Source organism: Myxocyprinus asiaticus, chromosome 8, assembly GCF_019703515.2.
Source record: "Myxocyprinus asiaticus isolate MX2 ecotype Aquarium Trade chromosome 8, UBuf_Myxa_2, whole genome shotgun sequence".
In the NCBI taxonomy this organism is placed as follows: Eukaryota; Metazoa; Chordata; class Actinopteri; order Cypriniformes; family Catostomidae; genus Myxocyprinus; species Myxocyprinus asiaticus.
Window position 1 is genome coordinate 36,509,283 of NC_059351.1, and position 22,409 is coordinate 36,531,691.

Sequence of the window (22,409 nt, forward strand, 5' to 3'; positions counted from 1 at the left end):
ATAAATGTTTTCCATCTGAAAGAACTAAATATTAAATGAAACAAATGACAATAAAATGCAAAGTAATCTTTTCAGTGATCTAAATACTTTTTGAATGTAACTATTCTAAACACCAATGATTTAAATTGTAACTGTAGTGGAATACAGTTACTTATATTTTGTATTTTAAATACGTATTCCCGTTACATGTATTTCATTACTCCCAACCCTATATATATATATATACAGTGCATCTGGAAAGTATTCACAGCGCTTCACTTTTTCCACATTTTGTTATGTTACAGCCTTATTCCAAAACGGATTAAATTCATTATTTTCCTCAAAATTCTACAAACAATACCCTATAATGACAACATGAAAGAGTTTGTTTGAAATCTTTGCAAATTTATTACAAATAAAAAATGAAAAAATCACATGTACATAAGTATTCACAGCCTTTGCCATGACACTCAAAATTGAGCTCAGGTGCATCCTGTTTCCACTGATCATCCTTGAGATGTTTCTACAACTTGATTGGAGTCCACCAGTGGTAAATTCAGTTGACTGGACATGATTTGGAAAGGCACACACCTGTCTATATAAGGTCCCACAGTTAACAGTGCATGTCAGAGCACAAACCAAGCCATGAAGTCCAAGGAATTGTCTGTAGACCTCCGAGACAGGATTGTATCGAGGCACTGATCTGGGGAAGGGTACAGAAAAATTTCTGCAGCATTGAAGGTCCCAATGAGCACAGTGGCCTCCATCATCTGTAAATGGAAGAAGTTTGGAACCACCAGGACTCTTCCTAGAGCTGGCCGCCTGGCCAAACTGAGCGATCGGGGGAGAAGGGCCTTAGTTAGGGAGGTGACCAAGAACCCGATGGTCACTCTGACAGAGCTCCAGCATTTCTCTGTGGAGAGAGGAGAAACTTCCAGAAGAACAACCATCTCTGCAGCACTCTGCCAATCAGGCCTGTATGGTAGAGTGGCCAGACGGAAGCCACTCCTCAGTAAAAGGCACATGACAGCCTGCCTGGAGTTTGCCAAAAGGCACCTGAAGGACTCTCAGGCCATGAGAAACAAAGATTGAACTCTTTGGCCTGAATGGCAAGCGTCATGTCTGGAGGAAACCAGGCACTGCTCATCATCTGGCCAATACCATCCCTACAGTGAAGCATGGTGGTGGCAGCATCATGCTGTGGGGATGTTTTTCAGTGGCAGGAACTGGGAGACTAGTCAGGATCGAGGGAAAGATGAATGCAGCAATGTACAGAGACATCCTTGATGAAAACCTGCTCCTGAACGCTCTGGACCTCAGACTGGGGCAAAGGTTCATCTTCCAACAGGACAACGACCCTAAGCACACAGCCAAGATAACAAAGGAGTTGCTACAGGACAACTCTGTGAATGTCCTTGAGTGGTCCAGCCAGAGCCCAGACTTGAACCCGATTGAACATCTCTGGAGAGATCTGAAAATGGCTGTGCACCGACGCTCCTCATCCAACCTGATGGAGCTTGAGAGGTCCTGCAAAGAAGAATGGGAGAAACTGCCCAAAAATAGGTGTGCCAAGCTTGTAGCATCATACTCAAAAAGACTTGAGGCTGTAATTGGTGCCAAAGGTGCTTCAACAAAGTATTGAGCAAAGGCTGTGAATACTTATGTACATGTGATTTTTTTTTTTTTTTTTTTTTTTTAAATACATTTGCAAAGATTTCAAACAAACTTCTTTCAGGTTGTCATTATGGGGTATTGTTTGTAGAATTGAGGAAAATTATGAATTTAATCCATTTTGGAATAAGGCCAAAATGTGGAAAAAGTGAAGTGCTGTGAATACTTTCCAGATGCACTGCGTGTGTGTGTGTATGTGTGTGTGTGTGTGTATATATATATATATATATATTCTTCACTGCATCAAAACAGCCAGTTCAAACAGCATGGCTTTAAACTTTTATTCCATTATTTCTGTGATTTTTTTTTTTTTGAATGTTGGCAACATAAAAATAAAGATATTGTAACATTGAAAAGACTGTTTTGAGCAGCTGTTTCATTATTACAACCGCTTCAGCCCCTTATAGTAAACAGCAGCACAAGTGCAGATTACACACACACACAGGTTTGATTGCATGGCTCAGGGACATGATCTAATCATAAGTGCGAACGTGCAAAGTTACCACCACCATGCATTTGTAATTGGAAAAAAAGAGTGCAACGTTCGATTTTTCAGAGAAACGGTACATCTGTAAATGATAAGATAAAGCGTTTAGGTTAAATGAAGTGGCACTAACCCATGTGTATTCTGCAGAGGCAGTGGGATGTGTCCGAAGGTGTTTAATAATGTTGCTGGTGTTTCCCCCTTTGGCTTGAAATCTCTGTTGACATTCATGGCAGATGAGTCTCATCAGGCAAAACCCAAAATAATTTAAAATCTCGTTATGTGAATCGTATTTTTTTTTACGTTTCTCACTCTCCAAAGTTTTACTTAAATCCATATTATCCATAAGGAGACACGACCACCAAATTAACATGTTGGGATTCAGACGTGTGTTTTTGAAGCATGGGAAAACTCATTGAAAAATAAACAATCCCATGTAAGGGGCAATTAAATTCTAAACAGCATTTTGTGCTCTTAAAGGCCACTGCGTGAAGGGGAGGCCTAAATTTATGTTATTGCATATTTAGGTCTGATTCAAATGAAGGTTTTAGCGAAAATTATATTTACTGCCGCACATACTACCGTATTGATGGTACTAGCGTTTAAAAAATACTGTGGTACAGCCAGTATTTTGAAGCTTTAGTATCGCGATACTACCGTAGCACCCGTCTAGCGTGCAAACCCAATCTGAGGTAATTTTCTTAAACAATTCAGTTGCACCCCTTTCTTGATAAGAGCTCGTAGTATGCATCTTAACGTAGGCAGGGTTAGGTTTGTTTTTCTTTCCAGGTACCTATGCAGCTGCATGCCTGGTACTATTGTTCTTATTACCACATCTACTATTTCAAACTCAGAAAACCCTCTGTTCAGTCCATGTTCAAACCAATCTGGCCTGATATTTTGAACTCTTTGTTCCATGTTGGCATGACTGGTCGGGCTGGTGCTGGATGCAGATTTGAACTGGTGTTTTGCTGTGTGTTTGAATTTTGCTGTGTGTTAGGGCTTGGTTGTATGTTTAGGTGTTTCGGTGTACTAGTGTCTTGCTGCGTGCTATTCACTGTATTCTGTTTTTGCTCAATGAGCTTGTTCAGGGCTAACTGTAATGTCAGTTTCTTTTTGCAGTTTTTCCTGCTCTGCGGTCTCTGCTACTGGATCTAAAGTCACTTTCTTAAGGGTCTGTGTGTTCTTCTGAACCATTTTTTAAATTAGTCTGCTGAATTTCATAGATTTTGTCTTTTAGAGAAGTTCTGACATACCCTCTTTTTCAAGTTCCTCTAGCACTTCACTCATTAGATGTCTCACAATCGCAGAAATAATAAATGAGCGGCTTTTGCTGATGACATTTTCATACTCTACAATACTTAGAAATTCACACAATTCCACAAGATTTTCTTTTGACAGAGCATACAATGCTCCAATCACCTCAAGTTTCAAGTCCTCTAATTGATCCATGGTTTACTCAGACTTTGGATGTGCGCAGTGTGATACCGAAAATGTCCTTAGCTGGTTGGGATGTTGCAGCGCTCCTGGTATCAACGATCAACCTCAGACTGCATGCACTTTTCTCCCTGGCACAACATGGACACTGGATGTCCTCACTCTGCCACTCTCTTAAGCTGAGTTGTAGGCTGAATGACATTGGAGGTAGACTGTTGTCACTAGAGGCCAACCCTCACTGCATTCATCCTTGCTGGGCCTCCAAGATGTAGCACCCTCACTGCCTGATCAGAGGAGATATTCATATTAAATTAAAAAACAGGATATAGAGCTTATGCTTCACTGCCAGAGTCTCTGTAATGTCTCAAAATCATTAAAAGCATATTAAATATTTTTTTGGTTTACATGGATCAATATTGGTGAAACATGAGTGACAGAGTATTGTTTTTAACTTACATGACAACATTAGAATTACAAAATATTACATACATATTTGGCCTTCACTTTTACTTTGTAAACTAATACATTCCTTTTAATACATGTATTTTTAACGTATTACTCCCATTCGTCACTAGCTATATCTTTATACAGGGATGTGTAATGTTTAAGTGTGTTTTTGCTCATGTTTTGTTTTCATGTCTTTTATTTTATAATTAGTTTACCTCCTGTTTCTGGTCATGTGTGTTAGTCATGTGGTTTCCTGTTTCCCTCATGTTTTATGTGTCTTGTTCTTTTTGGTTCTTGGTTTATTAGTCTTGTCTTTTCATTGGTTCATATTTATTAGTCTTTATCTTGTTTATCATTTCAGTTCTGTCATTGGTGGTTTTGTTAACTTGTTAACCCTAGTCTAAACCCTCATGTTTGCCTTTGTCCTTTGTTGAGTATTGTGATTGTATTATCTTGTAATGTTGTGTCATAGTCTTTGTTTTCATTAGTCATGTTCAGTCAAGTCATAGTCTATTCCTGTTTGGTTCACATTTAGGTTCAGTTTTGTTTCTTTCACATTTTTTTTTTTTTTTTTTTTTTTTTGGATACCAGCAGTGTAAATAAAACTGCACTTGGGTTCTCATACATCTTCGTCTCGTCCTGTCTTCAGCCTGTCCTGCCTGCTCTGTAACGCTTCAGAAATGAGTTCATATTTCACTTATGTGCATTTAATACCTGATGAGGGGAGAGATTAATGTGAATATGTTCATGTTTAGGACACAGAGCTGCTGCTTCACTGCCAGAGTTTCTGTACTGTCTGAGCAGCAAACTGTGTGCCCCCTCCCCCTACACATGAACACTCCCAATGGAAAAGCAATCATTTCCTCCACTGGACAATTCTGAACAGGAATAATCAATTAAATGTTAATAAAACAAAAAGATTACTTTATACCCGTTTTTATCACCAACACATTTTAATCAGTATAATAAAGAAATGTTTTCCTCATCACTTTACTGTTTCGTCTTATTCTTTAATGACCACCACACTGACATGTTTAGGATGGGGCAATAGACACTTGCGGATAAATCTGTAAAGAGGGTGTCAATATATTGCGAACATACTGCACAGTCCTGTAGTGCGAATACAACTCTTGTAGACACCTGCTGAGAGCAATATACCTCTGTATATTCACCTATAGGTATGTGAGAAGCTGTAAAGATGGCTGCATGAACATCTGATAATTCCTTACATTTATATAGCATTTTTCTAGGCACACAAAGCACTACATTGTATAGGAGGAATCTCCTCAACCACCACCAATGTGCAGCATCCACCTGGATGATGCAAGGGCAGCCATAGTGCACCAGAACGCTCACCACACACTAGCTATTGGAGGAGAGTAGAGTGATGTAGCCAATTCAGGGATGGGGATTATAGGAGGCCATGATATATAATGGCCATTAGGAGGAATTTGGCCAGGACAACGGGGTACATCCCTACTCTTTACATGAGGTGCCATGGGATTTTTAATAACCACAGAGAGTCAGGACCTCGGTTTAACATCTCATCCAAAAGACAGTGCTTTTTTACAGTATAGTGTCCCTGTCACTATACTGGGGCATCAGGACCCACACAAACCACAGGGTGAGCACCCCCTGCTGGCCTCCCTAATACCACTTTCAGCAACCTTAGTTTTCCCCAGGATGTCTCCCATCCAGGTACTGGCTAAGTTCAACCGTGCTTAGCTTTAGTGGACAACCAGGCAAGTGCTGCCAGGTGATATGGCTGCTGACAAATCAGAGAGAAAAGTAGAACATTTTAGTGAATTGGGTTTAATGTTTATATTTCAGTACCAGCAGCAAACAGAAAGCGAAGTACGGGCTCAATACACCATTGAAGGACATAGTCATAAGGAACCTAAAAAGGAATCAAGCCTCTTCAAACAGTATTGACGCTGTATGGCACATTTGTTGCATTGATGGAGAGAGGAAATTGATCAGTGTACTGTCTGCTTATTTAGGAGTAAATAACGGGACCCTCAGAGGCCTGCCGGCCATATTGGGAATAGAACATTTAATACAGTTGTGTAACAGAATCTACATAAAGCAGCCACCATGGTGATCAGTAGGTCAAAGCAGACGAACAGATAGAGGCTTGTTTGCAGTGGAGCTATATTGTTCTCATCTCCTTACAATTAAGCATGGGCAGAGGTTGCAGAGGCAAAACATGAATTGATGTTTGCTGGATTAAATTTCTGGATATATTCTTAAATAAATTTAAATAATTTCTAAATTAAATAAATAATGTAATTATTCCAAGTGGGGCCCTTGGAGATGGTAAATGTTTGGATTTGGGGAGGTGGTTATATATAAGATTTTTTAATCACTTCATTATTTTAATTGCTTTTTTCGTTTCGTTTAAAGTGCATTTTGAATTTAGAAATGTCTTTTGTTTAAGTTTTTCATGTTTCAATAAATTAATTAAATTTTTAAAGCAAAATCAATAAAGCAAATAATATTCACTGACCCTTGGCGGGGGGTTGACCTTATAATCGGATATCGCGATATTTTAAAGGCGATTATCTTTAAAATATTTTTTACATATCGCCTAGCCCAAAAGGGAAGTAAAATTTTTCATGAACAATTGTAAAATGAAGTAATTTTATGGAGACCCCCACAAACACATGTACTCAATTCCAGATTGCAACATGTTACCTATTCATTTTTGCATATTTGTTTGTTTTTGTGTTTTTGAGTAGTCTATGGGCAATATAAACATTTCATTTTATTGAAAAACTTTGTTTTTGAAAATAGTACATTATTCGTTTGTGCTATGGCTCTTTCAAAAAAATGCATCAACCAAAAATTTTAAAATTGTCTCCTTAATGAAAAAAGTTCCTGACCCCTGCTCTAGTGGTTAAATCAGTCTTCAGAAGCAATAGGTGTGGGTAAGAAACACATCAGTATTTATGTCTTTTTTACTATAAATCTCCACTTTCACTTCCACATTCTTTTTTTGTTTCTTTTTTTTTTTTTTTTTGCCGATTTGCATTCTTAGTGCATATCGCCACCTACTGATCAGGGCTGGTCATAGGTGGCGATTTATAGTAAAAAAAAAAAAAATTCAATAAAAACGTAAATATTCATCTGTTTCTCACCTACACCTATCATACTGCTTCTGAAGACATAGATTGTATGGATTTACAGAGATTATATATTCTTCAAAAAAAAATCTTAATTTGTGTTCTGCAGAAGAAGGAAAATCATACACATCTGGGACAACATGAGGGTGAGTAAATGATGAGATACTTTTTATTTTTGTGGGAACTATCCCATTAAAAGTGTGGGAGAGAGCACATGTGTTTATACACAATGTGGTAAATCCCATCATGCAACCCTCCAAGAAGAGATTTTAAGGAATTAATAGAGTAGCCTATGTTGTTGGCAGTATGTACTGTGTGTGCTCAATGCACACAGGCAAGAACTATATACTTGAGCTCTGTACTTTTGCACTCAGGACTACATAAAATTGATTGATATGATCTTGATTCATAAGATCTTATAAAACAGATTTCACATTTTCAGTTCATATTTGCTTTCAATTACCTTCAGCGTGAACAATGGTTTAGCAATGTAACTAGATAAACAGCTATCAATTATTAACTGATAATGTTTGTGTGTGTGCAATATCATTATGGTACATCATAACTAGAGGACAGTGTTACACATAATCAGGGTAGTAACAGATTACATGTAATCTGGATTACATAATCAGATTACAAATATAAGTACTTGTAATTTGATTACATTTTAAAATACTCATAATCAGACCACATTTACTTTTTTATAGATGATTACATATTAACAAGGCAATGGCAGTTAATTGTTAATAATTTATTGATCATCCTAATCATTCCCTTTTTCAGTCTTTAACATTTTTCATTCTAAATCAGCACACCGCTGATATACGTTCAGTAAATCTTTAAGTGTTTTCGGAAGAGAGGGGTTGGGGGAGGGTTGTGAGTATTGCACTCAGAACTGATACTCGCTACTAGCCAGCCAGGTGAAGATGGAGCAGTCTACCTCAGCATTTAACCACTGGATCTATAGAGATAATTTCATTTTTAAGAATGAAATTACACCAATGGTGTGCAGCTCACACACTGAACTTAATTGCTTCTAAGGATCTAGTGTATGCCATCTCTAAGGGTCCTGCCTGCAGGGTACACAATAGTTCAACTGCAAAATGTGCAGCAATATGAAACAAAACCTATTGATCAGCTGTTGCTGCTGATGCAATGGAGTCCACTGCATGAAACTTGACATATAACTTGACACAATTGTTCCTTGTGTGACTCGGTAGAACTCTGCTGTTTTAAATATTCTGCTCTTTTAGATGTTCAAAAAGTGTTTCAGTGTTTTTAGATGAAAGCTTTGACCTAGCAATGTCATAAGGAGCTCTTTTTCATAAAAATGTCTTTAGGAGCTCTTTTCATGAGGCTCTTTTTGTTAGTAATAAAGAATGGAATACATTTTCTTCCTCTTTGTACTTTTATGTTAAAGGAGTACCCTACTCAAATGCATGTAACATAAAATAAAATAGAATTAGGTTGAAAGTAATACAAAAGTAATCAGATTAGATTACCCTAAAATGTAATGTACGAGATTACGTTACTGATTGCATATTTGTCATGTAATTTTTAATCATTACAGGATTACAATTGACAAGTAATCCGCCCAGTATAGCACATAATCCTGTTCTCTCACATACACACACAGCTCTCACACTCAGAAATTTTTTTTGCCACCTCAGCCTTAAAGGAATATTCCGGGTTCAATACACACTGTAAAAAATTACTGTAAATTTACAGCCAAATTCCTACAGCAATCTACTGTGATTCTTAAATACAGTAGTTTGCTGTTAAAAATGTTGCATTCTGGGAGATCAAGAGCAGGCTCACTGTGAAGTGACTAGTTTTACGATAAATAGCTGTTCTATGTAAGGCATTAAGGGAAAATGAACATTTAAAATCGTGATATCATCTTGGTGAAAGCTATAGTGACATTTTGAAAAGTATATTTTAACCCCCACCCCATGAAAATTTTAGTTTGTGGCACATGGTTACTGTTCATGATGTTTCTGACCAACTCCTCTGTTCTTTATCATCTCACATCAGCCTAATGAGAAGTCAAATAAAAAAATTTAAAAAATCAACCTTTGAAGCAATGTACATATTAAATGTACAATTTTGCCAGGATTGAACAGTGTGTTTTTTTTATGAAAAAACAAAAAACAACAACAACCTGTACACAGTAAAATAACAGTATAGCACTGCATTGTGGGTTATAATGGTGAAATACCCATAAGCCTTTGCGCTTGAATAAGTATGTATGCTTTGGCAATGCATTGGGGCAAAAAAATATATAAATAAAAATAAAATAAACATGTACAAAAGTTTTTATTCAGACTTAATAGAAGTCTTAGTTTAATTAGTTTTGTTTTGTTAACAATAGTTGTGTTTTGTTTGAAGTCACCATTATGGTGATTAGTGATCTCTTGAGCTGGCATGGACCTACATGGACTTTCATTATTATTATGTTATATTCTTCTAACCAGTCAGTTTGTGTTTAAGCGAAACACAAGTTGTTGCATTGTGCTACTTGGAAAACAAAATATAAGATCAGACTGTATGTCTGATCCAACCTAATAAATAGTACTATATGTGGCAATAGTGATGCATTATACATAAAAGCAAAAACACTAAAGGAATTTATAGCAAAATGATATCAGCATATTCAGTGTTGAGAGGTGTTGTACGGGACAAGGAGACCGATTGCGCCATCTTTAGTGAACTGCTGGCGGCCCCCTTTACATGGCACCCCTGTGCGTTGCATAACATGCATAAATAGTTTTTGCACTTCTGCAAGTCACACACAGAAATCAACTCTCGGCATACAAAACGCAACAATGTTGACAATTAACAAACACACTTTTACATAAAAAGTAAAAGCTGAACATTAAAATACAAGTAACTTAGACTACAACAAAAACAATGTCAAAATAAACCAGCAAATAGTAAAAAATTGAAGTAAATTCTTCATGCCGCAATGCATGCTGGGAACATAGCTGTTAATTTAAACAACAGTAGACCGTACGTAATTTAACAGTAATATGCTGCTAAATTGCAGTTGTTTACTGTAGCTGTCAAAAACAGTATCTTGCTGTTAATTTCAAGAATGGTAACACACCATATTTTTACAGTATAATGCTGGCAACCACAGCTGCCAGTAGTGTACTGTTTTTTTTTTACAGGATTATTTTTTACAGTGCAAGTTAAGCAAAATAATAATAATAATAATAATAATAATAATAATAATAATAATAATAATTTAAAAAATCTAGGTTACAGCAGGCACTTACAATGGAAGTAAATGGGGGCCAATTTTTGAACATTCAAATACTCACTTTTGAAGTATAGCCACAAGACATAAACAATATCTGTGTTAGCATGATTTTAATGTGATGAAATCGCTTACTAACCTTTTCTGTGTAAAGTTATAGACAATTTTACAACTTCGTTGCCATGACGATGTAATGTCAACAAACTCTAAAACCCTAAAATTACTGTGAAATGACGTTTTAAACAACTTTACAGCACAAATAATACATGAGTTTTAACAAAAGAATTAAGTGCTTTTATAAAACTATAAATATGAAGGACCTGACAGACAGCTGTGTGTCTTATGTATTAGGAAATGGACAAAATTTAACACCAGAATCAAGGTCATGCACAGACACTGATTTTTGACCCATGTTCATCTGGGTTAAGAAAAACATCGGGAATTTGCAAGTCTTCATGCATGCTTGCTTAAGAGAGGCAGACTACAGTGAACTCATTTGAAATAGCTGTCCACATTAATGTTTGTCTATGCACTTGTGGAAGTCTATTTTACACGTCACCACAAGCAATCGCGTGTTTTTCAACAGGGCATTTTCATTTGCTAATCAATCATGCTGCACGTCCGTGTGTGTTCATTCACATATCCGTGTGTGCTTTGACCTCATGGCTGCGTGGCGTGCGCGCGCGCACACACACACACACACACACACACACACACACACACACACAAAAACAAACGTTCCGCCCATGATTTTTGTCGGGCTGTCCTTTAACATCTTTCTTTTCGATCAGAAACAGAGGACGGTGAGAGTTTAATTGAATTAAATAAGGGGGCAGAGAGAGAGAGAGAGAGAGCGAGCGAGAGAGAGAGAGAGAGAGAGAGAGAGAGAGAGAGAGAGCGAGCGAGCGAGCGAGCGAGAGAGAGAGACTGGACGGCGCTAGCTCTGGTAGCTAGCCCCCTTTTCTTTCTTTTCTGCTTATTTTTCAACTGATTTATCCAAAATGAGGTTAAAAGTTGGATTTCTCCTTCGAAGTTTACTGGTCATCGGCACATTTTTGGGGCTGGTTTTGCTTTGGTCTTCCCTGACACCGAAAACAGGCGACGATGACACATTTGCAGGCGGACTGGTAAAGTATCGCATTGATGATTTTCAGTTATCGTGATAAGTGTTTGTTTTCACTACGATTGTCGTGTGGATAATGAAGTCCTGTGTTAGTATTCAGGGACACTCGGCTAGCATGATGATTAGCATGCTAACTGCTGCGGTTGTCATGGAGATGAGCAGCTAGATCGATTTACCACTGCATTTTTACAGCCCAGAAATCATTTATATTTGTCACACAGAGACGTGTCCATTTTAATCAAACATTAAAGACAGATCTGAGTGTAAGCTACTAGCATAGAGCTAAATGTCTCTTTACATCCTCATTGGCAGCAAATGTATCACAAACCCTGAAGGTCGTTACTGTAGTTACTGTTTGCTTATCGCGCATTATTATAGTCTGATCTGTCAATTTCTGTAAATCCATCTGTATTCAGTGTATCAAATATAGATATGAGTGACTCAAAAATGGGTCTTACATATTGAGTTGGGGGTCGTTATACTTAGCTTACTGCTAGCAGTGTGAATTAAAAGCCGACTGTTAGCCAGAGATAAGTTATTGGACAACAACACACTTTGTATCTCACAAGAGATTGTATATAGACATGTAAGTTACCGTACTCAGTGACACGTGGCACACTTGACAGCTTTCTGTCACTGCCAATAACAGAGAAAGTGGCATTAAACAGTATGTGGAACTTTTGGCTGGAAGGAATGTTCCTGGTTCAATACAAGTTAAGCTCAGTCGACAGCATTTGTGGCATAATATTGATTACCACAAAAAAAAAAAAAAAAAAACATTAAGGCATTTACCTGATTACAGGGTTTAGCAGCGTTAAGTTGTCATGTCAAGGAAGTTGTAAAATTGGGTATAACTTTACACAGATAAGGTATTATAACACGTATAAAGTTTACATCTTGTGGCTATACTTGTTAAACAGTGTGTATTTTAATGTTTATGAACCGGCCCCATTCATTTTTGTTTTTGTGGTAATTAGTGGTCGACTGATATGGGTATGGGACCGATACCAATATCAAGAGAGCAGGATGACTGATATAAATGCCGATACGTATTGCAATCAAATAACAAAATTTCTAAAATGAAACAAATGCATATTTATAGGAATATCTACTCAAATTTGCAAAAAGTTGAAAAGAAAAAACCTTGAAAAAAGAAAGTGTTGACAATCCATTGACAAACCTTTCAGTAGATTTTGGAATTGACACGAGGGAAAGATAGCACTTCTAATAGTTGGCAAAGCGAACACTGTTATCGGCTGATGCAGATAATCACAAAATGGCCAAATATCGGTGGATTAATCAGCCTTGCTGATATATTGGTCTGTCACTAGTGGTTATCAACTTTCAACATCTTGTACATTATCTCGTCTTTGTTTATTCATTACAGTAGGAAACATTAGTTTTCCTTTTGCATATTTAGTGCTTATATAAATGTTTACTTGTGAAATTGTTCAAACTGCCTCTTTTTCTCCCAATTTGGAAAGCCCAATTCCCAATGTGCTTTTAAGTCCTCGTGGTCACGTAGTGATTCGCCTCAATCCGGATGGCGGAGGACAAATCCCAGGTGCCTCCGCATCTGAGACCGTCAACCCATCAGTCTTATCACGTGGCTTGTTGAGCGCGTTGCCATGGAGACATAGCGCGTGTGGAGGCTTCACGCCATCCACCGCGGCATCCACGCTCAACTCACCACGCGCCCCACGGAGACCAAACCACATTATAGCGACCACGAGGAGGTTACCCCATGTGATTCTACCCTCCCTAGCAAACGGGCCAATTTGGTTGCTTAGGAGACCTGGCTGGAGTCACTCAGCATGCCCCGGGATTCGAACTAGCGAACTCCAGGGGTGGTAGCCAGCGTCTTAACCACTAGCTACCCAGGCCCCCCAAACTGCCTATTTTAATGTTTGTATATGGATGGACTTACTAGCAAATGCCACCACCACAGTTTCCTCTGTGTCTCATTGTTTTGTCATATCATTACAGGCAGGAAGAGATGCAGGTAAACCCTTGCAGCCCAACCCTCCTAATAATGACATGGCTGACCAGTTCAAGCCGGTCATTCCTTGGCCCCACGTCGAAGGAGTTGAGGTCGACCTAGAGTCCATTCGTCAGAAAAATGGTGACAAGCCAAACCCTGGATTCAAAGTCCAGAACCAGCAGAATGTCATCCAGAAGCAATACATCACCTTCAAGCCCCACACCAATGTGTACAGTGAACCTGTGTTGAAGACGGGGATTCTGGGTAACTTTGAGCTCAAAGAACCTGAGCCTCAGGGGGTTCAGGGTGGACCAGGGGAGGGCAGCAAACCGTTCGTGCTCGGACCAGAGTACAAAGATGCCGTCCAGGCCAGCATCAGGGAATTTGGCTTTAACATGGTAGTCAGCGACATGATCTCTCTGGATCGAACGGTGGGCGACTTGAGGCATGAAGAGTAAGTACAAGGATGCAAGTCACTCTAATTGCGAATGCATGTGGGTGTGGCGGTAACAAGTGTGTTAGGCAACTGAGCCTCATTTGTTTGTTTTGCATTGTTTTAAAAAGCTTTTTGCTTCATGAAGTATTCACCACATGATACTATTTTGGTTTAGGATGTGTTGGACTGATGGATTTGAATGCCTCTCATTTTACAAATGCTTTTTATGCTGCTCAGAACACACATAATAGAGACAGTCAGGTTTAACATGTTGGGTTTTTTTGTGTTTGTGTGGTCACACCTACACCGATAAAACGATAAGACCACTCCTTTCTAAGCAAGCAATTTTAATTTCAAAAATAGACAAACAATTTCCAATTTTAGTTTTTGGAGCTCCTTGGTGTACCATGTAAATACCATGTTATATGTATATGTCAGTTCAGTACTAGGTGTATTCAGTGCGCTACACTTGATAACTAACGTTCCAGATATTAAATAGGATCAGCAGCATTATCATCATAATTCAGCCACCCAAATGCTATTTGGCCACGTCACATGTGAATGATAAGCCACAGTCCCTCATTCACTCCCTCCCAGCTGGAAGGCTGGATTATCTGGCTTAAACTACCCGATGTATTATCAACAGGTTCAACCTCATCTTTGATTAGGGCATCCAGTTTGGTCACTCATTCCATTGCTTTGTAAGGTTTCTTTTATGACTTAATTACAATATGGTAGAGTTATATTCTGTGGCCTGATGCCAGACAGGTAGAAAGCCTGATCCCTTCAACCACATGCCCTCTCTCCAAAACCCCACCCACCACAGATATGTCAGCAAAACCGAATGCATAAAAAAATTAAGAGGTTTTCTTATTAGTTAAAACAGTGCAAGCCACTCCCCTTACTCTTTTTTTTAATTTTTTTTTTAATTATTATTATTATTATTAATTTTATTTTTTAGGCTAGAGCTATCACAGAGACGTGTGATTTCAGGACACCTATTTAAATGTGTCAGCTAGTAATGGCATTTTTTGCATTGTATTAAAAAAAATCACCTAAGCAGGGCCAAAAAACGAAATGTTTTAATCTGACCATGCTGGACAGCCGCCTTTGACTGTTGCACCGCATCTCACTTTTTTATTTCGTGTCATGTTTTTATTTGTATAGCACTTTTTACAACACATTTAGTTTCAAAGCAGCTTTACAGAAAAATATACCGTAATGTCTTTTTCAGTGTCTCGTGCCGCCACATTTTTAGGCACCATGTCAACTTAAAAATAACTTTTATAAATGCATCTCAAGACACCTGTGTTCTTTTTTCTGAACTGCATTCAGCAGTGTAACTTCACGCACATGACAATACTAGTGTTCGCTGTCTCATGGAACACTTTGACACTTAAAGGAATGTTCCGGGTTCAATTCAAGTTAAGCTCAATCGACAGCATTTGTGGCATAATGATGATTACCACAAAAATTAATTTCTTTAAAAAAAGCACAAATCAATGTTACAGTGGAACATACAACAGAAGCGAATGGGGCAATGAAAGTGCATGTGGCCCCTTTTTTGAGGGTTTAAACACAGAAATGTGAAGCACTTGCATTAATTATTCTGTTAACTTGTGGATTATTTGAGCTGTAAAGTTGTTTAAATTGTAATTTTACAGTCATTTTAGGGTTTGTTGACATTACATCATCATGGTAACGAAGTTGTAAAATTGGCTATAACTTTACACAGAAAAGGTTTGTAAGTGATTTTATCACACTAAAATCATGTTAACATGCATATCCATTTGTCGTCGCTATACTTTTGAAACGGCGAGTATTTTAACAGTAAAAAATTGGCCTTCATTCACTTCCATTGAAAGTGCCTCACTGTAACCTCGATTTTTGCTTTTTTTTAAAGAAAAAGAACGAGTTGAAATTAATTTTTGTGGTAATCAACATTATGCCACAAATGCTATCAATTGAGCTTAACATATATTGAACCTAGAGTATTCCTTTAAATGGCGTGTTTTCCGTTAGTTAATAATACTATGCAGGCTGTGACATTTTCTTTTGAATGTGAGTGATTTTATCATTTGAAGATCTACTTTATGTGTTGTCAGAGACAGTTTAGCAAAGATGGACCACTGGTCCCACATCACAGGTAAAAGAGCCAATCACATTTTAGATACAGACGTTAACTGTCAGTTAACTCAAGAACTCTGAACCAGTGAACCAGCCTGTAAAATGGTGTTTTTTAGCGTGATCTGAGCTAAAGAAGCTCAATTTATGAGACAATTGTTGTCAGATTTTACTGTTGAGTTGAAATATGTTCTTTGATCATAATCTTGACCAACCGTTTTGGAGATTTCAATCTTTCCCCATTCAAGTAGATAGGAGCTGCACTTTTATGCCGCTTGTATAGAAATAGCTGCCCAGGAGCGTTCCAAAGATGGCTGCTGAGTGGACTGACTTGCCTTGAAAGAGACTGTGGTACTGTGCCATTTAAGGTCATAGCTCACTGTGTACTTAATCCCCTGCTATTTTGAGTAGTGTTTTATGCATTTCCATTGCAATAAATTATCTTTATTCCCGACTCCCAACACATCACCAAATAACCTCGTGGTTAACCAAATATTGCGAATAGTTACATTGCACACCCCTATTGGGAACCTGTTAAAATGAAATAAAAGAATGGTAAATAATAAGGTTCTTTTTAAAATTACTGTGCTAAGGGTGGTTAATTGGTTAGCGGCATAGTTGCAGTGTTGCTAGATATCATGAGAAACAAGAGATGTGGTCTGGAAAAAACAAGCTAAAAAAAAGGGACTTGTGATTCAATTTTTCAAATGTTTGGTAACGTTTGGCAGAATACAAAATTTCATTCGTTATTTTTTTTTTTCTTTCCTTGAACTGTTTTTAGTCCCTGCCTACGTTTAAGGCAAGCAATGAGCACTTTGCATTGTGCAATAGCTGATGGTAAAAGTAGCGAGGAGAGTGATAAAAACAGCAACTTAATCATTGTTGTAGTTTTATAGTGCCTTTGTCAGTGTTGATCCCATTACAGGGCACTGGCTAGAGGAGCCTGAATGGTTGGCTTTGATAACTGTTTAATGATCAGCATGTGAACTTTTAAATAGAAACAAATTCACTTGTCAAAATGTACATGTCAAAGGTGCATTGTTATTTGGTTGTCTCTTGTTTTGATTTGGAGGTGTCAGAATGCTTTTAATACCCAGAATCACTAAAACTCACCTTTTCCAGCAAAACAAATACTTTTCTAATAGAGCAGTCTGAATAGTGTCTGGATCCAGGCCAGTGCTGAAACAATGGGCACCTCTGTTGAATGATTTTTTTTTTGGTAAAAGCAGGGGTGTAAACGTGTGCAACTGCATACAGACTTTGAGTATTGACACTAAACGTTAGTAGGAAAAGGAGACCACACACTCCCAGCACTCTATTTGGTGACATTATTACTGGTGTTGGTATACACCCCAGACAGGTGCTTGTGGGGATTCAGAGTTGAGTCAGATAGAGGTGTGGCATAGGGCTGTCAATTGGGCAGAGAAACTAAATTTGAATTTTTACCTTAAATATTTTCAAAATTTGAATAAAAATCGAATCCATCCATTTTTTTCTATGAACGTCTTTGTTTCCCTTTGTTTTTGTTTATTCAGCGTCTTGTGCAGGAGCGCTGTTCTTTAGATGCTGTGTCTAATTAAAAATAACTTTAAAAAGCAGACACCTGCTTCTATTAAACTCTATTTGTCTAGCCTTTTTTAGCGCAAGAATGCGATCGATCTGAAGTCATTTTGATGAATATTCGAATTTTAATTTGACAGCCCTAATGTGTCAGGTTGTTTTGCTTTTGACAAGCTCTGTACTTGAATAAACCCTTTGCTAAGCCCTGCCTTAAAATGTTACTGACCAATCATACCATCAACTACAGTATATTGTCAGACAAGCTTTTGCTCTTTTCTAATTAATTTTCGATTTAATTAATTATCACACATTATACATTTTTGCACATATACAGTGAAATTGTTTTTTTCACATATCCCAGCTAAGCTGGGGTTAGAGTGCAGGGTCAGCCATGATATGGTGCCCCTGGAGCAGATAAGGTCAAGGGCCCAACAGTGGCATCTTGGTAGTGTTGGGGCTTGAACCCCCAACCTTCTGATCAGTAACCCAGAGCCTTAACCGCTGAGCCATGCAGAAATTGTTTCTGAATCTTTGTCTTAAAGGTAGTTCACTCACAATTTACTCATCCTCATGCCAACTGTGTTTGACTTTCTTTCTTCTGCAGAACTTAAATGAAGATTTATAGAAGAATATCTCTGCTCCATACAATACAAGTGAATGGTGGCTAGATCTTTGAATCTTCAAAAGTTACAAAGTCAGCAAAAAAGTAATCCATACGACTCCAGTGGTTTAATCCATGTCTTCTCAAGCTATATTATAGGTGCGGATGAGAAACAGATAAATATGAATTGGTGCACTCAGTAATTGTTTTCCTCATTTAAAAAGTTGTACTTTTAAAGAAATGAATAGTAATTTTGAAACATATTTATAAAATCATGACCACTCATGTGTGAGGAAGAGTTCAGTCAAATCAGTAACCTTATAAAGCTCTTTTATTCTACATGGGGCAGGGTCCCCTCAGGGTCCAGCCATGTTAGAATCACATGAGCTGAATACAGCTTGCTTAATCTCAGTTAATGCCCTGTTATTGGACACTTTCATTCATGGATTAAATGAATCCTGGTTTACTGTGCATAATACATTTCTACAAGGGTAACTGAAAGCTACGGTGTTTGAATTATGCAGCATCATGCCACTAGGTGTCAGTGTAAGCCATTCTTTGACATACTTAAAAATACTGGTTTCACCTTTAAGTCCTTTTTTTACTTTTTTTATTTTTTTTTATTAACATTTTTTATTGATTCCAAGAAAGACAAAAATAAATACAACAAAATTATACATTTGAAATCAACTTATAATCCTTTAGAAAACCTTTTAATTAAAGGGTCAAAATTAACTCTAACTAAATCACATAAATTTGCTGGGAATAAAATGCCCAAATACTTAATGCCCTGTTTGGACCAATGAAAGGTGCCCGGTTGAAAAGCCGTTACTGGGCAGTACGCTGTCAGCACCAAAGCTTAGGATTTAGACCAATTAATTCTGTATCCAGAAAATTTAGAAAAGGAATGAATAATTCTGTGGAGGCAAGGCATAGATCTAGTAGGGTCGGAGACGAATAATAAAATATCATCTGCGTAAAGCAGAAGCTTATGTGCCACACCTCCTGGCATCACCCCTGGAAAATCATCCTCCTTTCTTATCATGGCTGCTAATGGTTCCAGGGCAAGACAGAACAATAATGGGGAAAGAGGGCAACCCTGCTGGGTGCCCCTATTCAGAGTAAAATTATCTGAAATTAATCCATTTGTTTGTACCGCTGCTACAGGGTGTCTATAAAGTAACTTAATCCATCCAATAAAAGTATTCCCAAACTAACCCATATATTTCCAAAATCTTAAAAAGATAACCCCATTCTACCATATCAAACGCATTTTCGGCATCAAGTGAAATGGCAGCAACCGGAGTCTGATCATTCGCTACTGACCACATAATATTGATTAGACGCCTGATGTTATCAGAAGAGTTGCGGCCCTGAATAAACCCCACCTGATCTATATGTCTAAGAGATGTCATAACTTTACTTAATCGGTTAGCCAGAATTTTTGGCAAAATGTTTACATCTAGCTGGATCAGGGAAATTGGACGGTAACTCTTACACTCGCTTGGATCTTTGTCCTTTTTAAGAGTCAGACTGATCCGGGCTTGTGTCATGGTTGGTGGAAGCTTCCCATTCTTTAATGATTCTGTATAAACTTCTAACAAAAGTGGAGCCAATTCTGTAGCATAAGATCTAAAAAATTCAGCGGCAATGCCATCTGTCCCCGGAGCCTTGCCTGTAGGTAAGGCCTTAATTACCTTGTCAATCTCCTCCAAGGTTATTTCAGAATCAAGAAAATTTTTTTGCTCAGTCGTCAGTTTAGGGAGTTCTAATGGTTCCACAAAGTTCCAAATATCTTCATCATTAGACGAAGATGTGGAACTATAGAGATCAAGATAGAATTCTTTAAAAGCATTATTAATATCAATGGCCGAGTTAAATATTTCACCACCAGCAGATTTCACTGAGGGAATGGTAGAAAAAGACTCTCTCTGTTTTATATATCTAGCCAAAAGTTTTCCTGCTTTGTACCCTGACTCAAAATATGACTGTCTTGCCCTGAATAACCAAAACTCCACTTTCCGCGCAAAATTGTATTATATCTGTATTTCAAACGGGTTAGTTCTCTGAGGCCATTAGACGACATTCGGCGCTTCAGCTCTGCCTCAACACTTTTAATATTCTCTTCCAATTCCATGAGTTCTCATGCTTTGGATTTTTTGATGAATGAGGCATACTGTATGATCCGACCCCTAAGAACTGCCTTAAGTGCCTCCCAAGCCACGCCTACAGAGGATACTGAGGACCAGCTGGTCTCCATATAAACATTGATTTCAGCCTTTAACATTTGTTGAAAATCAGGATTTTGCAAAAGGGATACATTAAAGCGGCAACTATATGATTTCTTTTCCTTCGTATGTGGCAACACCTCTAAACTCACCAGGGCGTGATCTGAGACTAAACTTTTTCCAATTGAGCAGTCAACAACAGATGAAATGAGGGATTTAGATATATAAAACAAAAAATCTATTCTAGAATAAATCTTATGGACTGATGAAAAAAATGTATAGTCCCTCCCAGATGGGTTCAAAAGTCTCCAAATATCTGTAAGACCAAGATTTTTACACATTCTGTGAAGCGTCAGTGTTGCTCTAGTGGGCTTACACACTTTTGCTTCACTATGATCAAGGACTGAGTCCATCAACAGATTAAAATCTCCTCCCAATATTATATCATGAGGTGTGCCAGCGGCTTGCAACATCCCATCAAGATCTATAAAAAAGCCCTGATCCTCAGCGTTAGGTGCGTAAATATTAGACAAAATCAAACTTTGCCCCTGAATTTCTGCTAAAACAATAATGACTCTTCCAGATTTATCTTTAATCTGTTTGAGAAATTTGAATTGTAGATGTTTATCAATATAATGACCCTCCTGCTCATAATTGATCCAGCGCTAAAGAAAACATGTCCACCCCATATCTTCCCATATTTTTCAGCTTCCTGCGGGAAAAGATGCGTTTCTTGAAGAAACACTATATCATATTTCTTACGTTTAAGAAAAGAAATAACTTTCCTTCTTTTTATGGGGTGCCCCAACCCATTCACATTCCATGTGGAGAGAGACAATCCACTCATATTAACATTTGACATTTTGATATAATAGAAAAAATAAATTGTGTGTCAAAAACAAGATTATACAGACCACATTCCAACATTATTGCAACAATCAAACCCGAACTTCCCCCGAACAAAACAAACAGAGAAAAGAAAAACGTGCGCATTAACCCCGCGCACGACAGCGCCAACCGCCGTCGATTCTTCTAAACTCAAAAGGTCCATGTACGCCTACGAGAACCCCCGTGACAACTTTGCCGTCGGATTATTCAAGTCCGGTGCTTCTGCACAAATTTTGTAAGGCAACACCACATAACAGAAAATACTTTATAAAACAGACCCCAGCCAACAGGCAGAATAAACTCAAAGAACATGTAGATTCATTCACAGAACTGTCTCAAAGGTGTGTTCCTTCACAAAATAAACTCCAGCTGATATAAAGCCGTTCAGTTTCCTTGGACAGACAGACAAGTGTTCAGTGAGCCAGCTGTTATGAGTTCAGCAGATAACGAAATCATTCTAATGTCCCTTAAAATTACTCCACATAACAAACTCCAGCCAACAGGAGGCATAAGCACAAAGAACGAACAGATTCATCCACAACTGTCCCGAAAGAGTGTTATTCCACAAAACAAGCTCCAGCCGCCAGGCGGAACTAACACAAAAAACAAAACAGACGCCCCGGTTTCTCGAATGGTCAAGTGTGTGTGTTGAGCGAGTCAAATTCACTCGGAGGCTGCATAAAAAAAATAATAATAATAAAATAAAAAAAATACACCATGACTTACTGAGTCCGTCAACTTTATAAAAGACATCCTTTGTGTAGGCATGATGATATTTTGCAGTCTTTCCTAGTGTCCATTCTCAATCTGGCCAGGAACTTCAGTGTAAAAGCGATCATCCGTCCATGCAAAAGTTTCTTGAAGGAATCATTCCACAAAACAATCTCCAGCCTCTAGACGGAGCCAGCGCAAAAAGAAACAAAAATGGCGCCCAGCTTCCTCAGACAGCCAGAGTAAGTACAGCAATCTGGAGCTCTGGAGCTACATGAAAAACCCCAAATGGCTTACTCGCTCATTGTTTTTACAAAAGACAGTGCTTGCTTTGGACACGTAAATACCCTGCGACCAT

The 22,409-nt window shown here is 38.0% G+C and overlaps 1 protein-coding gene across 3 annotated transcripts in view; it reads left to right on the plus strand.

The window, feature by feature from the left end:
* Positions 1 to 11,131: 11,131 nt before the first annotated feature.
* Positions 11,132 to 22,409, plus strand: part of LOC127444863 (N-acetylgalactosaminyltransferase 7-like) — a 51,971-nt gene continuing 40,693 nt past the window's right edge. The window contains exons 1-2 of one of the 3 annotated variants that reach the window (XM_051704452.1): positions 11,132 to 11,202; positions 13,509 to 13,957. In XM_051704452.1, the coding sequence (XP_051560412.1) occupies positions 11,146 to 11,202; positions 13,509 to 13,957 (506 nt within the window). In that variant the 5' untranslated portion in view covers positions 11,132 to 11,145. Of the gene's footprint in view, positions 11,203 to 11,249; positions 11,527 to 13,508; positions 13,958 to 22,409 lie in introns of those variants that run through there. The other 2 variants (XM_051704451.1, XM_051704450.1) reach the window with 2 other exon arrangements.